The following is a 19,334-nucleotide window of genomic DNA, read 5'->3' on the forward strand; positions in this document are numbered from 1 at the left end:
CCATTTAAGAAGAGGGATACTGTGAGGTGGTCGTTGGACAAGTTTGAAGTATATTTGTTTTTAAAACATGTTATGTTTATAAAAATGTCTAAATATGAAACTGCAATCAAATGTGTGAAAAAAGATATTGAATTAATTTAAATATAATTTATATTATACAGGTCACCAGTTGACAGGAAAGTCTTCAGTAGAGATATATCACCAGGTGTTATTGAGTGGTTGTCGTTGTATAGAACTCGATTGTTGGGATGGTAAAGGAACAGATGAAGAACCACTTATAACACATGGTTTCACAATGTGTACTGATATTCTCTTCAAGGTAATTTTGTAACACATGGCTTTACACTGTGTACATATACTCTCAAGGTTAAATTGTAATTATTACACATGGGTTTTCAGTGTATAATGATATTCTCTTCAAGGTAATTTTGTAGAACATGACTTCACACTTGTGTTTTCAAGGTATTTTGATACTCATGGTTTTTGTAGTGACATTCTATCCAGATATTTTTGTAACACATGGCTTTACAATGTGTACAGATATTCTCTTCAAGGTAGTTTTTAAACACATGGATTCACACTGTGCACTGACATTCATTTCATAGTAATTTTATAACACATGGCTTTACAATGTGTACATATATTCTCTTCAATGTAATTTTGTAACACATGGATTCACACTGTGTACTGATATTCTCTTCAAGGAAATTTTGTAACACATGGCTTCACACTGTGTAATGACATTCTCTTTAAGATATTTTTGTAACACATGGTTTTACACTGTGTACATACACTCTCATGTTAAATTTTAACACATGGCTTCAAAAATTTGTACTGATATTCTTCACAAGGTAGTTTTTAAACGCATGGATTCACACTGTGCACTGATATTCTCATCAAGGTAATTTTGTAACACATGGCTTCGCACTGTAACCATATACTCTGCTAGGTTATTTTGTAACACATAGGGGGATCACATTGTCTACAGGCATTCAGTGCTAGGTAATTTTGTAACACATGGCTTCACAATGTGTACTGACATTCTCTACACACATGGCTTTACAATGTGTAAAGATATTTTCAAGGTTATGTTTTAACACATGGCTTCATTATGAACACATTGGTTTACAATTTGTACATATATTCTCTGCAAGATAATTGTATAACACACCTCAATCCTGTATTTATGTTATTTGTGAAAAATGTTTATAAGATCGCTTCCTCTAAAATCTCACTGTTTGCAAAGTTTATTAATACAAGTCAGAGACACTCAGTATTATTTGTTATTTACAGGATGTGATAGAAGCCATTGCAGCAAGTGCCTTCAAAACCTCAGATTATCCTGTTATACTTTCCTTTGAAAACCACTGCTCGTAAGTTAAACTTTAAAATTGTATGTTATATGCTTTCATTACTACAAAATATATTTTCTAAGAAAATAACTAAATTTATAACATACCCGTGCCGATTTTGCGACTCTGTAAAAATGGTATTGCACGCCCATGCATATAATTATTTTGTTGTGACGTCATTTACGTTATACAAACATAGTGTAAAGATGAGCTTTAGATATAAGCATTACACTATAGGGGCATCAATGAAAAAATGATTATTTTGCACTTTAAACAGTCTTTATTTTGGGTATGTGCTAAATAGAATATTATATTTGTGTAGGCTCATTACTGCATTTAATGAACTAGTTAAATAAAGTAATATTATGCTCACCTATACTCATTCAATATCCTCTATTTATTTCATCTGTTTGTTAAAGCATGCTTGTATGATTTTAAATAGTTAAACTTAAAAGTCACAGGTTATGAATTACATGTTTAACTTTGAAAAGTTAGCATGATTTGATTATTGTCTGCTTTTTAGATATCTGATGGAATTATTTTTACAGGGTTAAACAGCAAGCAAAGATGGCTGCACATTGTAGAAATATATTTGGAGATATGTTGTTAGTTGATCCGTTAGAAGGATACAGTGTAAGTAACAGTTTATTATACAATTATCCACACATAAATAACCAGGCAAACAATGCTATCTGACACACATATATAACGAGGCAGTGTTGTCAGATATGTCTTGATACAGTCCCTCTTTGGCTGATTTTCATAGTGATGTCCCTGAAAATGTATGCTTGATAATTCCAAAATTAAAGAAATTAAATATCAATAAAAAGGTTGTAAATAGGTTTAAGTATAAGACTTTCTAAAGTTTCATTTCTTGTTGTTTGTTTCATTATGTTAACAGAAAAGTCTGGTTATATATTAAAACCTGGTTGTATAGTTCATGTTATCATATATAGATATACCATAAATCAGTGTGTGGGTAAATTGTTCATGTCATCAATAGATAGATGTGTGCTGGTACAGACACATTTTTCATTATAATGGTATCAACTTCCGTTGTTGTTTCTTGAGGAAATTTTTGTATGTGATGATTTATTGTCTATAGTAATTGTTCAAGTCTATAAGAGCATCTATTTATACAGAACATAAATTAGTTTTGTTACAAATGTAGAAACATCACTGTAGAGAAACACTAAGGTTAAATTGCTGCATGTCTGAAAGTTTGCTGTACGAGTTTGGAATGTTCCAAAATTTGACTGCGCACAAAATTCATTTTTCTGAAGCTTACCATGCTAAATATCTTAAATGGACTTGTCCATCTTGTACTTTATACAAAACCATTTATCACAGTAAGGGAAAATTTCAAAATATGAGCGGCACTTTGACAAAACCAGCATTTGCGACCAGCATGGATCCAGATCCAGTCTGCACATTGGTGCAGTTGTATCAGGATCCAAGCTGTTTACTATCAGTTTTGCTACTTGTAATAGGGTTTGTAAGCGAACAGCATGGATCCTGATACGACTGCACCAATGTGCAGACTAGTCTGGATCCTTGCTGGTAGCAAATGCACTATGTTGGTTGTCATGGCCTAGATTATATACTGTCTGAATAGCAACGAGTGCAGACAATGATCAGATGAGTGATTTGTGCCACTTTCATCTTGATCTCCACTGGTTGCATGGTTAAAATCAGGTGCCTACACCAACCTAAGATGATTTCTTTTTATAATCATTTTTATATAATGCTTATATAAAGCTATTATATTCTACATATAACATTATGTGGTTCTGTAAATTTGATATTTCATTACATGCTAATCAAATGCACTTTGAGTGAAAATATGTTTATAGATGAAATAAGTAAGAGACTGGGTACTCTTTATGCTAATTTTTGCCCTTTATAAGTGAAGCAATATGGTGAATTAAACAGCATTATATAAGTAGAAGACAATCTTTACCTGCTATATTTCTAAAATGGATCTGTCCAGCTTTGAATTTGGAACAGTCCATTCAAAGGTGAAGGGGATTTCAAAATCAAAATATAAAAATTGAGCTACCAACAGTATAGAGCCTGGTCAGACTGCACGGATGTACAAGCTGGCCTGGCTCTATACTGGTGACAAAGGCTAATCACTTGGTCCCAGCTTGTGAAGGGTTAAGTTCTATGACAATGAAAAAGAATTTGTTTTGTTTTATTCTACAGCTTGAACCCAACGTTCCATTACCCAGCCCAGAACTCTTGAAACATAAGATCATCATTAAAAACAGGAAAAAACATTTTCATAAGAGTAAGTGTGTCTTTTATTTTAATGTTATACATTTTCTTTATACAGTTTAATGTGTGTGTGATTTATAATTAATATTTTGTTACAATACAATAATATTGTTATTATGCCCCTGAAAGGTTAGGGTTGCATATAGGTTTTGAATTAACTGTCTTCCACATGTTTGTCCATGACATAACTTTGTGATGGGTTTTCAAATATTTTGTGGATATAAATCTGTAGGACATTGAGACAATGATTCACATACATTGTCCAGGTTTGTAGGTCAAAGTCACACTTAACCAGATTTTTTTTCAGTTAATAGAATTAATGATTGTCAGTGGAATAATTTTAAAATAAAACATTTATGTTTTGGACATGATGAGGACATGTTGTGCTCAGGAATCAGGTCTCCTGTTCAAAGGTCAAGGTCACAGCCATGTTCAATAATGCATTCCGGGCAAGCGTTGGACATGACATCACAAATGGTGAACATGTTGTGAGCAAGAGACAGTTAAGCAGCCTAAAGGTCAAGGTCACATATGTATGTCAAAAGTCATGGTATGATAGTTTATTGACACTCTTGTCCGGACATGGATTCTGTGCTTAGTGGATGGATTTAGTGTGGCATAATTAGCAAGTTGAAGATTATACTTGGATATTAAAATAGTACATTGATGGTTATGTCTAGTTATATGTTTGTCATTCATTCATTGGTGCTTTTTTGAAATAACTGGACATACTTAGAATTTAAGAAAGTGTTTGTTGATATATTTTATTCCTGAAATACTCTTTTTATAGTAACCATGCTGTTTGTTTTTACTCAAAGGTTATGGTTTCTTTACTTGATGAAGCATTGGGAGCATTTGTCAATTTCCAATGTCAAGTTATGCTTTACATTAAATTTCTCCAAATTGCTAAATAACTTAAATGTCCTGTCTTATGATGCTAGGTAAACAAAAAGTAACATCTCCGAAAACATCCAATGCCAGGAAGCCTGGTAAACAGAACAGTTTAGATGGCAGTGGTGAAGACAGTACAGTAACAGTTAGTGTTGTTGACATTGAAAAAACACCCGTATCAAAGACCGAGAGTCCTGAAAGCCTTGATGAAAGCCAGAAAACTGATAAGCCTGGTGTTGAGGATAACATGTATGATTCGGAATCATCAGAGAGTGATGATGATGATGAAGTTACTGGATTGACCGAGGAGGAGGAGAAGGAAAGACAGAGGGAGAAACGAGAAAAGGTGAGCAATGTATAGATAAATGTTTGTGTTGTATATACCATGTCAACAGAAACAGAACATTTACTGCTTGATATACATATGTCACATGTTCTCTACAAAATTTTCAGGTCAACTTTTGATTATAAGAGAGATAATGTAAATCTTATGTAACCCTGGTCGTATACAGTTATAAAAGCTTCTTTCTTGACATATTATCTATTAAAAAAGCTTAACTTGAAGCAAAGAATCTTAACATTTGTTGTATTCAGTAAAGTTAACTACCTATGTTATTATTATATTTTACTATATATGGCTTTTGCATTTTCTTTGTGAAAGAAAACAACAAGAATAACTTTAAGTAACTAAAACTTGTTTACATATACGGAATTATGCTTATAGCTTTTCTAATGAAATGTAGGATATCTTGCCATGAGTGTGACTATAAACTGTGCATGAGTCATCTAAATATTGTCAATATACATTCTACATACAACATATAAAAAAGTTTAGTTAATGATATTAATACAAACATTCGTCTTGTATATACAATCAAATAGCATGCAAATACAGACAATAGTATAACAGCATTTTGTAGCATAATTATTGTTAAAGTCTATGTAATCATTAGTAGTACATTTATTAATGTACTTTATATGTACAACTGTAGACAACTGTCATTATTATGTATATTTATGTTAAGTTATAATTAATTAAGTATGTAACTATGTAACCTTGGTTACCAAAAACTTTGTTTTTGCTGAAGCGTCACCATGGTAAACATGTACATGTACTGAGAATGAACTGGATGGAGGTAGTGTATTTTAACACAATGCATGTGTTCATTACACAGACCAGCTTGGTTAAGGTTGAAAATGAAATTAAAGTACATGATTTATAACCAGAAATCTGAAATTATGTTAGTGACAGGTAAATTCTGTACTCGGTCACTTTTATCAAGGTCTGAAGATTTTTTAATATCATGGGCAGTACATTGCTTGTTTCTGTTATTTGATTTGTTTGTAAGTAGTTTTCATTCAGAGATAGCATCCATTAAAAAGTAATACATGAACCTTTGCATTCTGGGTAATGGTCCTTTTCTTTACTTTTGGATACTTAGGACCTGTTATTGAATTCGCTTAAGTGAGTGCCCATGTTTTTTGGGGTTTTTTTTGTGTTGATGAGTTATTGCCCCTCATACAGAAAATATTGCTAAGTATAGTATTACTGGATTATGGCCCCTGTTTTATTGGTGACAACTTACACCAATATATGTGTGTATTTAAAAGCTTGATAAAAGTTTATAAATTCATTAATTTTAAAATCAGTGAGTTTAAAACAGTGTTATGTAGCACAATATAAGGAATGTATGCACAAGGGAATGTAAACACGCATTGAAGCTTTTGATGCATGTATTACTAAAAATCCTCATTTATAAATATATGTAAACATTGTATATTATAATTATATATTGATAAGAGCTTTTTACAAGAACATTATCTGATTTATGTCGACCATGAGAAAATTGTAGGTTGTTGAAATATGTTGCAGTGTACAGTTAACCTTTTAATTGTTTTATATACTTGAAACAGTTGTAATGTTCAAGGAGTTTGAACTACAATATTGAACTACATTATTGACAATTAAATAACAAGCATATGTACAACACTTACATATTCTCAACATGTAGATCATTGACCTAATGAAAGTAATAGTAAGTCTATGATACATTAAAAGTTCATGGGAAGTACAGCTTAATGGGACATTATAAGGTATCTATCTACCCACTAATCAAAGGAATCAAAATAATATAAACATATTAAAAGTTTATTTACCCATTTAAGAACCAGGTGAACAAACATAAGGTCATAGACCTCTAAATATTTTAAACATGTAAGTCAATTCTTTTAAAGTATATTCTTCTTGTGAGGCTGTTACGTATGTTGATATGTATATATGATACAAATAAACACACCTTGATAACAAAGTGCATACATGTGTATCTATTACAGTGAAATACTGGCTAAATGGGCTCTTTTTATATTGAATCATATATTTCTGTCAAACATGCATCTTATTTTCTGTGTATTTATAAATAATAAAAGTAAGGGCATAATTATATAGGTAAACAGGTCTTTGTCTTGTATGCGCTTCCTGCTGGACTCTCTGCTACACGGCTATATGCTGACTATACCTGGCTCAATCTTCTATCTCCTGGTGCCTCTATTAATAAAATCTTCTGGGCAAGACTTCATCAATCAGTTCTATTCCTTTTCATTGTAACATTATAATAGTGTTTCCTAAGTACGAGTAAACATATCTTTTGTGTAAAAGCATTATAAAGTTGGTAGATTATGTAAAAATTAGTTTTTGATACATTTGAAGTAGGTAAATCAGGTTTGAATGCAGTAAATAGTGGGTAAACAATTTGTAAAATGGACAATGTGTAAAATGGGTAAGCAATTTGTAAAATGGGTCAACAATAAGTAAAATGGGTAAACAATATGTAAATGGGTTAACAATTTGTAAAATGTATAAACAATATAAATGGGTAAACAATATGTAAAAAAAATAAGTAAAATGGGTAAACAGTATGTAAAATGTGTAAACAATATGTAAAATGGGTCAACAATAAGTAAAATGGGTAAACAATATGTAAAAAAATAAGTAAAATGGGTAAACAATATGTAAAATGGTTAAACAATATGTAAATGGGTTAACAATTTGTAAAATGTGTAAACAATATGAAAAATGGGTAATCAATATGTAAAATGGGTAAACAATATGTAAAATGGGTAAACAATATGTAAAATGGGTAAACAATATGTAAAATGGGTAAACAATAATATGTAAAATGGGTAAACAATATGTAAAATGGGTAAACAATATGTAAAATGGGTAAACAATAATATGTAAAATGGGTAAACAATATGTAAAATGGGTAATCAATATGTAAAATGGGTAAACAATATGTAAAATGGGTAAACAATATGTAAAATGGGTAAACAACAATATGTAAAATGGCTAAACAATATGTAAAATGGCTAAACAATATGTAAAATGGCTAAACAATATGTAAAATGGGTAAACAATTTGTAAAATGGGTAAACAATGTGCAAAATGGGTTAAACAAGTAGACAAATAATATATAAAAGGAGGTAAATAATGTGTGAATTTAATTAATGTTATAAAAATAATGTATAAAGGAAATAAATCTGCCTACTTAGCTAAATAGGAAAAGTATGAGATTTGAAATCCAAGGGAAGGTCAAGGTCAAATTTCTCCATGACAACTGATCTCGGTCATTCATTGAATTTCATGGTCATTTATCTCTCACTGCTAATTCAGAAATCATATTGGATTAGTAGTTGGGTCAGTGGCAGAACAATTGGAAATTACTGGTTTGTTATCCAGGAAAGCTGCGGACTGACTCCAGATATATGACCAAAAAATATGTTAAAATCTATGGTAAACACAGATAAACTAAAATAAAAGGGAGAAGCTTTATAATAAGTGGGTTAAAAAATACAGCTGATAATTTTTGAATTGGGTAAATAATATGTTCAAAGGACAAACAAAGTAACAATTGAGTAATTAATGCAAATAAGTAATTTATAAATTGGGTTATAAAAGTGTAATGGGTAAAAGGTGAAGAGAGTAAATGATTAATAAAAATAAAAAGAATTGAATAAAAGAAGTGTAAACACTGAAAGAATCTTCAGTCCAGTTCATTAAATACCAAAAAAATCATTGAAAGAACAATACTTACATATAATATCATCACTTCATGGCATTGGGTGTTACTTATTATCAGAAAATAGTTCTGCATATTTGAAGTATTTGATACCATTACAGGCATGCCAGAAATTAATTAATCAAGACTCCAATTGTTTATTTCTTAATAATATAATATACCATGAGTCCAAGGTATCAAATCACATAGTTTAAAGATAAAATTATTTATTATGTACTGCCCTTCTCTGAAAATAAACTATTCTTAAATTCTTAAGACATTTAATGTTGTGGTGATTAAAATTATAAGAAAATATTTTGCAAAACTTCCATGGTAAATACTTGTTGAATATTGAACTTACCTTTGTTTGTTAGTATTGTTCTGGTCATTCAGGGATACATCTGTAAAAACACAACTACCCTGGCACCCCATTATAATGCTTAAGTTTGGGTCTAAGATCTTTAACCATTTTAAAATTGGGATTCTGTTATAAAAACACTCCTCATGGAAAAGAATTTATCATACAGGTTGTTATTTAATACAATTTTCTGGTGTAGGTAATAAGATAAGTTTGAATATACTCATGAATATGTTATTAGGAAATGTATTTTTTAAAAAAAACTTGTATAATATATAGACATAATGGTCCCTCATTAAACATGTGTATACTTGAGTCAGCCAGTCATAATGATAGCAGGTGACTGTATGACATATGATACAGACATAGGAAGGGTATGGTCTTTATGATATAGACATAATGAGAGGAGGAGAGTGTATAATATTAAGTTTGACACAGATATTGTAATGTAGACATAATTACATAAGAAATAATTGTAGACATTGAAGGGTAGGAACTGATCATAGCATATATATATAGTTTGAAAAACATAGATATATAGATAACTTGTAGATATCACTTTAAAAAATATCAGAATAAAGTTTTTCACATAAATGATTGAATTAAGAAAGTGTTGAAGTATTGACCTACCATTTCAGTGTAGGCAGTGCTACAATATAGACCTACTATTTCAGTGTAGTCATGGGTAAAACATGGACCTACTATTTCAATGTAGACAGTGCTACTATTTGATCTACTATTTCAGTGTAGTCATGGGTAAAACATGGACCTACTATTTCAATGAAGACAGTGCTACAATATTGATCTACTATTTCAGTGTAGTCATGGGTAAAACATGGATCTACTATTTCAGTGTAGACAGTGCTACAATATTAAACAACTATTTCAGTGTAGTCATGGGTAAAACATGGACCTACTATTTCAGTTTTGGCAGTGCTACAATATTGAACTACTATTTTAGTGTAGTCATGGGTAAAACATAGACCTACTATTTCAGTGTAGACAGTGCTACAATATTGAACTACTATTTCAGTGTAGTCATGGGTAAAACATGGACCTACTATTTCAGTGTAGACAGTGCTACAATATTGAACTACTATTTCAGTGTAGTCATGGGTAAAACATAGACCTACTATTTCAGTGTAGACAGTGCTACAATATTGAACCACTATTTCAGTGTAGTCATGGGTAAAACATAGACCTACTATTGCAGTGTAGTCATGGGTAAAACATAGACCTACTATTTCAGTGTAGACAGTGCTACAATATTGAACCACTATTTCAGTGTAGACAGTGCTACAATATTGAACCACTATTTCAGTGTAGACAGTGCTACAATATTGAACCACTATTTGAGGGTAGTCATTGGTAAAACATAGACCTACTATTTCAGTGTAGATAATGCTACAAAATTGAACCACTATTTCAGTGTAGTCATGGGTAAAACATAGACCTACTATTTCAGTGTAGACAGTGCTACAATATTGAACTACTATTTCAGTGTAGTCATGGGTAAAACATGGACCTACTATTTCAGTGTAGTCATGGGTAAAACATGGACCTACTATTTCAGTGTAGACAGTGCTACAAAATTGAACTACTATTTCAGTGTAGTCATGGATAAAACATAGACCTACTATTTCAGTGTAAACAGTGCTACAATATTGAACTACTATTTCAGTGTAGTCATGGGTAAAACATAAACCTACCATTTCAGTGTAGGCAGTGCTACAATATTGAACTACTATTTCAGTGTAGTCATGGGTAAAACATGGACCTATTATTTTAGTGTAGGCAGTGCTACAATATTGAACTACTATTTCAGTGTAGTCATGGGTAAAACATAGACCTACTATTTCAGTGTAAACAGTGCTACAATATTCAACTACTATTTCAGTGTAGTCATGGATAAAACATAGACCTATTATTTCAGTGTAAACAGTGCTACACTACAGACCTATTATTTGAGGGTAGACATGAATGTTATGTGATAGTTGTTGTGTTTTTCCATTTTCTATCAGCTTGATGAGGATTATGATGGAAGCGATGCTGAGATGTATTGTGGGGAGTACATGGTATGCTGCATCGAGCAGACACTCATGCTTGCAGCCTTATTGTGCATGTCTTTTATTTTAAATGGAGACAGCTATTAGACATCCTCTATTTAAGTATACTTTGCTAACTCACCAACCAGTCCAGCTTGAAAGTTTTTTTTCTTTTGCAGATTGTTTTTTGTTAATTTCACCAAATGGTGAATATTGAAAATATGTGTATATGTAATTGGTACTTTTTGTGATAGATATTATAATTTGCTTGTTAAAGAATAGCAGAGTATATATAGATATAGGAGTTTGTCAACATGCTGTATATAATAGAATTATGTTTTGAGTGCTTGATTTTCATTTTCAGTTAAAGAAAGAAAAGGTATGCCCCCATCCTTCTATTTTAAATTGTTTATCTTTTTAACCACCATTTTCAATACACATTTAAACATCTACACACTAATGCTTTAAGTGTTTTTTTAAACTGTAGTCACTAATAAAGGTATGATCCCAGTTTCACAATTGTCAACCAAATATGAAAACAAATTAAATAATACAATTGAAAAAATCAAAATTGACTGCTAATAGGAAAACTGCTTGTAAAATATGTAGGTCAATTAAATCTGTAGCAGTGACCGTCTAACTAAAGGTCTCTGTCTGTTAATCCAAGTGTCATAGGTTAATGGTTAATTTCATTCTGGTCAGAACTATGTTTCCTTGTATGACACCGGTACTGGAAAGTTCAAGGAACTAAATATGAACTGATAAGATGAAAAGAATGCATTTATAAAAAAGTATCATGTCAAGGTGAAGGTCATTATGTAGAGAAAAATTAAAATAATGTCACTGTGAAGAAAATGTCATCATACACTGAATGTCATTATAAAGAAGGAAATGTCATTATAAAGGTTGCCATAAAGAGAATGTCATTATAAAGGTTGTCCTAAATGGAATGTCATGATAAAGATTGTCCTAAATTGAATGTCAGTATGATGATTGTCCTTAATGGAATGTCATTATTAAGATTGTCCAAAATGGAATGTCATTATTAAAAATGTCCTAAATGGAATGTCATTATGAAGATTGTCCTAAATGGAATGTCATTATAAAGATTGTCCCAATTGAAATGCCATAAATATTGTCCTAAAGGGAATGGCATTAACAAAATGTCATTGTGAAGGTTATGTTACGACAGAGGTCAATACATTACAACTGCATATATCTATGTCATTCTGTAGTGTAAAGTTAAGGTCAAATAAGGTCAAGGTCAAATAAATGTCATAATTGTGGAACTGGTGGATTTTACACACTAAAAAATTTCAACATATTTTAACACCAACTTTTAATGCACACCACTTTACAGGGATTTCTGTCATGTAGTTTTGACCTTCAATATCTTCTAGTTTCATATAATTCTTGACTTCCTACTTATAACAGATTACGGCACTAAGTACACCTACTCAGTGGTCCAACCATAAAATCTTTATAAATTCAGTAACCTCCCTATATATGTATGGTTCATTCATGAACACATGCTTTGTCCATCATATCATCATGTCAAATGATGATGTTACCACATTTATTCAAAGATTAGGCAAAAAAGTGCTGAATTTATAAAGGTTGTTTAGGGTTGGACCATCTTTATACATTTCTTCATTTGTTTTTCTTGCAACACAAATAATCAATTAATTTAAACAAGATTTCAAATTGTCACCTTAATTTTTGAAATTAGCAAGTTTGTCAGTGTGCAAATTGTGCATTTTGTTCAGTGAAACTTTATGTAAAATATTTAATTTAGATGCGTATTTGAATAGAATATAGAGTAAAAATACATTTTCAAGTTACATGCACTCGGGCAAACATGCTAACTACACATATACACAGACATACATGCAAACTACACACGTGCATAGACAAATATGCAAATTACACATTTTAACATATTATGTGCAAACTACACAAATGCACTTACACATGCACACAATTGTAAGATTAAAAATGTCAATTTGTTAAAGACCAAAGAATAAGCAAATTTTTATAGTAGATTTTACCCCCCCAAAAAACACATGAAATTTATAAACTATTATATATAATATTTATATGTTAAAGATTCTGTAAAATAGTTACTGAAATGTAGCTATAGTTTCATCCATTAGTACCATTACATTTTGTATATTTTTCACTAATATAAGAACATGAGGATGTTACCTTCTTTACATGATTTAAGAATGATAGATTGTTTCACCAATATTTGTTTAAACATTTTTTATTGAACATGTCATATTAAATAAATATATAAATAAATAAATTAAGTTTCTTGTAATTAGTTATCTTGTTTAAAAATGAAAGAGATAGTGAATGTAAAACTTCACACTAAGTGTCACACTCATTTTGTAAGGATTTATCTGCTGCTGCAGTTTATACACTAACACACATTATATATTTAACTTTCTACTAATAATGATCTCCTATTTTCTTTTCAGACATTAATGAAAGTCTCAGAGTAATTCCATTTATTGACACTTAAAAATGCAAAACATTTCCTTTCATTTTATATACTTTATTTGAGTATTACACCAGTGGCACACTTTTTGACCAGACTCCAAGGTGAAACCAGTCTCAAATAACAGGTTCTGATTGGTTGGTATTTATAACCTTTGCGTTATCTGACCAATGAGAATGCAGTATTTTGTGACTGGTACCCAGATTTTAGTTCACAACATTGAAACTAGTTGTTTACACTAATTTGATTTCTCCTGTCCTAACATCTTCAGTTCTTTAGTGCCCTTGCAAAACATTAAGCAAAAATTGGTCATTTTCAAACATATACTTTACCTTATTGTAAGAAAATTCCATTCTTTCAAAGTTTGAAGATTTAGGTCAGTTTTATGCGGCATTTTTTTGAAAAAAAATTTCATGGAGTATGTTTGAAAATGATAAATTTTTACCTATTTTAACTGTATCACAGTGTGTACTATTTAATCGCAGCACCCAATATATTAAATATCATATGATATCCAACCTTTAGTGATTTAGTTGAGTATATAAAATATATAATCATGTTCCCTAACTGTTTTTGGTCTAATAAAAAACAACATTTTTACAATGTTTTCAGCCAATTAATTTCTATTTTAAACATTATCCAGGAGTGTAACACTGATTGACAGCTTTATTAATTCATTTTTTATTTTACTTTTTTTTCCATGCTTAACTGCTAAAATTATCATATTGTTTTATTTGAAATGTATAATTGTAGAGAAACTGTTATTTTGGAATAATGATGATAATTTATTCTTCTAAAAAAATCAGTGGATACGTTTTTGGTCTTTTGGTCTAACTAAAATATCAATGAATAAATTGAAGCGTATTGTTCAACATGTGTCATATTTATCTCCCTTTATTATCCGTTGATTATGTCATTAAGTCCAGAATTACAGTTTTTACCAGCTTCGTTGGCTATTAAAATTTGAACAAAATATATGATATGTAGAATAATTGTCAACTTTATTTGGAGTGTAGCTGTCACTTTGTATAGAATAAAATTTAACTTGCAAAATGAAATCATTTTTCAGATGACAAAGAATTCAGTTATTTTGACTTTGTTTCTTAAATTATAATAAGACTGGATAATACTTTTAATAAACAGATTGATTTTAGAATAACCAGTCAGCTTGTTATAGTGGGACAAAAAGATAACACATTCACAATGAAGTTACAATTGCATGAGAGAAGTCAATGTTTTATAATATATTTTGCCATAAATTTTCATTATAGCTTCTTTGAAAAAGAAATTATTTATGGTAAAAAGCATTTTGGATAAATATTGCATGTTAATAAGTAATATTGAATGTGATGTGGTATATATACAGGTATAGCCCATCTAAGATAGGCATGTTTTATATGTCTTTACGGTATAAATGCTAGTATTGACCAATTTATAGCATGCATAAAGCTATGTAATTACAACAGTGACATTGTCACTGAAGTAGTATGCCAAAGGTTTGTCACATGTCCTATATGCTGTCACATGTTCATAATGGTGCCATGCTTATAGAGTTACATATACTGTTTGTAAAAGCTGATTTATTTTGACAGTAGCTTTCAGTGGAAATATTATTACCATTTTTTTTTTCAGAGAACTAGAATAACTTAAAGTTAACAGTCAGCAGTTTCTGCTTCATAATGATATATCACATGATCTTGACAAAACATGTCCGGTTATATTGCCCAATCTATAAATGAAAATAGACTAATAAGTTATTTAATATCGTGTAATGTACAGAACAGGATATTTCTGTAAGCAATAGATAAGTGCCTAAAATGTTAATATCAGATCAAAGGTCACCTTGTATACAACTAAAATCAGAAATACAATTTCTGGATCCTATTAACTTAACCTAACAGTGTCAAATGTGTTGTTACCTTCAACAGTTAACAGTAAAAAATATGTTAGTACCATTTACTTAACCTCACAATACAAAATGTGATGTTGCCAGCTAACTACTTCACATCTCAATACAAAATGTGTTGTTGCTAGCTACTTCACCTCACAACACAAAATGTGTTGTTGCTAGCTACTTCACCTCACAACACAAAATGTGTTGTTGCTAGCTACTTCACCTCACAACACAAAATGTGTTGTTGCTAGCTACTTCACATCTCAATACAAAATGTAGTGGTGTCAGCTACTTCACCTCACAACACAAAATGTGTTGGTGTCAGCTTGGCAGTTACTTCACATCTCAATACAAAATGTGTTGGTGTCAGCTACTTCACCTCACAATACAAAATGTGATGTTGCCAGGTACTTCACCTCACAACACAAACTGTGTTGTTGCCAGCTACTTTACCTCTCAATACAAAATGTGTTGGTGTCAGCTACTTCACATCTCAATACAAAATGTTTTGGTGCCAGTTACTTCACCTCTCAATACAAAATGTGTTGGTGTCAGCTACTTCACCTCTCAATACAAAATGTGTTATTGCCAGCTACTTTACCTCACAATACAAAATGTGTTATTGCCAGCTACTTCACCTCTCAATACAAAATGTGTTGGTGCCAGCTACTTCACCTCTCAATGCAAAATGTGTTGGTGCCAGCTACTTCACCTCTCAATACAAAATGTGTTGGTGCCAGCTACTTCACCTCTCAATACAAAATGTGTTGATGCCAGCTACTTAACCTCACAATACAAAATGTGATGTTGCCAGCTACTTCACCTCTCAATACAAAATGTTTTGGTGCCAGCTACTTCACCTCTCAATACAAAATGTATCGCTGGCAGCTACTTCACCTCTCAATACAAAATGTTTTGGTGCCAGCTACTTCACCTCTCAATACAAAATGTATTGGTGACAGCTACTTCACCTCTCAATACAAAATGTGTTGGTGCCAGCTACTTCACCTCTCAATACAAAATGTTTTGGTGCCAGCTACTTCACCTCTCAATACAAAATGTGTCGCTGCAGCTACTTCACCTCTCAATATAAAATGTGTTGGTGTCAGCTACTTCACATCTCAATACAAAATGTTTTGGTTCCAGCTCCTTCACCTCACAGTACAAAATGTGTTGGTGCCATCTACTTCACCTTTCAATACAAAATGTGTTGTTGCCAGTTACTTCACCTCTCAATGCAAAATGTGTTGGTGCCAGCTACTTCACCTCTCAATACAAAATGTGTTATTGCCAGCTACTTCACCTCTCAATACAAAATGTGTCGCTGGCAGTTACTTCACCTCTCAATACAAAATGTGTTTGGTGCCAGCTACTTCACCTCTCAATACAAAATGTGTTGGTGCCAGTTACTTCACCTCTCAATACAAAATGTGTTATTGCCAGCTACTTTACCTCACAATACAAAATGTGTTATTGCCAGCTACTTAACCTCTCAATACAAAATGTGTTGGTGCCAGCTACTTCACCTCCTCAATACAAAATGTGTTGGTGCCAGCTACTTCACCTCTCAATACAAAATGTGTTGGTGCCAGCTACTTCACCTCTCAATACAAAATGTTTTGGTGCCAGCTACTTCACCTCTCAATACAAAATGTGTTGGTGCCAGCTACTTCACCTCTCAATACAAAATGTGTTGGTGCCAGCTACTTCACCTCTCAATACAAAATGTGTTGGTGCCAGCTACTTCACCTCTCAATACAAAATGTGTTGGTGATAGCTTCTTTACCTCACAATACAAAATGTGTTGGTGCCAGCTACTTCACCTCTCAATACAAAATGTGTTGGTGCCAGCTACTTCACCTCTCAATACAAAATGTTTTGGTGGCAGCTTCTTAACCTCTCAATACAAAATGCGTTGGTGATAGCTTCTTGACTTTTGAAGCATCATACATTCAGTTATTTGCACTGTTTCTTTATATTTTTCGATTAATTTGAAAAGGTGCATTTGAATCCACAATCTGTAGGCTACATTATATCTTGCACTAGAAACACAATTTTTTTTTATCAGAAATTTTCCAAAAAGTTACATTTATTGTAAAGCATGCAAAAGCAAATTTATTTTATTTACTTTATTCTTTATTTTAGATATTAGATGTTAAAAATTGCATGAAATCAATTTTACTTGGAATGCTGTTTTTGTTTACATTTACAAAACTTCATTTAACAGAGTATAATTTAATTAAGCATAAAATTTGTTTCTTTGGATTTTCACTTGAAAACTAAGTCAAAAAAATATTTTACAAACAGTACAATGTTAACTTAATGAAATGAAAGACAGCCTTATAGAAATGTGAATAAATCAGGCATATACTGGTTATGTAACTCTGGTACTGACTGTATGTATGTATGAACTTTTCAGAGTTTTTTTTATAAGATAAACATATTGTTTGTATGTTAACTGGGAAATGTTTCACTGTTACAGGGTACCGCAGGTTCCGAGGCAGAAGCTGGTATGGAAATGTCTGAGCTCGTGAATTACGTGCAACCTGTTCATTTCCATTCCTTTGATATATCCGAAAGTAAGTACGAGCAGATATTTGTAAAGACACGGGCATATCTGGTAGAAATATATATTTTAACAGTTGCTGAAGGAAGGCAGACATTTAGTATGCAAGTGACAGTGATAGGTCTAGTGATGGGGTGATTGCCTTTCAACAAATACATCTTTGGTTCAAGCTGACTGGGATCATATTATTTTTTATTTTCATACCACTGGAAATTCAAGACTTGTAAAGTGATTTACATAAAGTACACAAACCACTAGGCTGTAGCAGTTTACTTTGAATTATTAAGGGAATTATTTGAGCGATGTTCTGTTTTACAAACAGCTTTAAGACATGCAATGTAATGCCACAGGGACAGATATGGCAATTTCATCACAAATCATTTCTAATTTTCTCCAGCGTAGAATTGTCACAGAAATGATAAATTATGTGCCTTCAGTGAGGATGATTTTAAAATCACCTTACAAGGTCGTATTTTCAGATTTCTGAAAATTATGGTTACATATGAAGTTAGGAATTTAATAAACTGCAGTAACTGGATATGGCAGAAACATAAGCTTGATTAGTTTTGAAATTAACACAATCATGATTGTGTATACACTAGACAATCATGTGTGTACACTAGAATATGTACAACTTATTATAAAAAGTAAGGTAAGGTATAATGTATACAAAATGATCATGATATATTCTGCGATACATTTCAGAAAAGAATAGAGCATATGAGATTTCCTCGTTTGTGGAGACCCAGGCGACCAATCTACTGAAGGAATACCCAGTCGAGTTTGTCAAGTATCCTTGTACTTCCTACACAATCATGATAGTTTCCTCTTTATGAAGATATTCTTATTTGTATGGCTAGTTTGAAAATATTTATTTTAAGTCTATGCACATGCAGGTTTTCTTATATTCGTTAAAAAGTCACGATTTTTCGATTTTCTAGGAATCTTAGTATGAAAACAAGTTATATTCCTAAATGATAAACATCAGTCCGTTTTACTTATTAAAACACAAAATGACATGACTGTAAGTTGTAAGCTGCTCATCATGAAACTGCTGTATAGTTAGTTTAAAATTCACCGCATATCTGTATGTTAGTGACTATGTTATAAACATTTGTAAGCATTGACAGAACTAACTTGGTTGAGATTTTGTCCTCTATTAACTCCTTATGTATCCACTTAAAAAATCAAATGTTGTCCACAGGATTATAAAATCCATAATTCTTACATGAAATTTTTACTAACTTCATACTTCTTCTAAAAAACCTTATGACACATTGGAGGTAGTCCATAAATATTCACACTTTAGGATCTAATTCTGGGTAACTGACCATCACTGAGTTGAACAAGCTTTATATGTAATAGCTCTTGTTACTTGACCCATCTCAACTGTTAA

The 19,334-nt window shown here is 31.6% G+C and overlaps 1 protein-coding gene across 10 annotated transcripts in view; it reads left to right on the forward strand.

Moving 5' to 3' along the window:
• Positions 1-19,334, forward strand: part of LOC132747313 (1-phosphatidylinositol 4,5-bisphosphate phosphodiesterase beta-1-like) — a 106,429-nt gene that overhangs the window by 62,352 nt on the left and 24,743 nt on the right. For 6 of the 10 annotated variants that reach the window (XM_060736665.1, XM_060736718.1, XM_060736696.1 and 3 more), the window contains 9 exons: positions 162-319; positions 1,294-1,373; positions 1,901-1,985; positions 3,558-3,642; positions 4,571-4,866; positions 5,609-5,656; positions 11,343-11,357; positions 17,855-17,951; positions 18,644-18,728. In XM_060736665.1, the coding sequence (XP_060592648.1) occupies positions 162-319; positions 1,294-1,373; positions 1,901-1,985; positions 3,558-3,642; positions 4,571-4,866; positions 5,609-5,656; positions 11,343-11,357; positions 17,855-17,951; positions 18,644-18,728 (949 nt within the window). Of the gene's footprint in view, positions 1-161; positions 320-1,293; positions 1,374-1,900; positions 1,986-3,557; positions 3,643-4,570; positions 4,867-5,608; positions 5,657-10,954; positions 11,009-11,342; positions 11,358-17,854; positions 17,952-18,643; positions 18,729-19,334 lie in introns of all 10 variants that reach the window. The other 4 variants (XM_060736670.1, XM_060736676.1, XM_060736704.1 and 1 more) reach the window with 4 other exon arrangements.

The sequence above is a fragment of the Ruditapes philippinarum genome, unplaced genomic scaffold (genome assembly GCF_026571515.1).
Source record: "Ruditapes philippinarum isolate M1 unplaced genomic scaffold, ASM2657151v2 ctg1349_1_1_1_1, whole genome shotgun sequence".
NCBI lineage: Eukaryota > Metazoa > Mollusca > Bivalvia > Venerida > Veneridae > Ruditapes > Ruditapes philippinarum.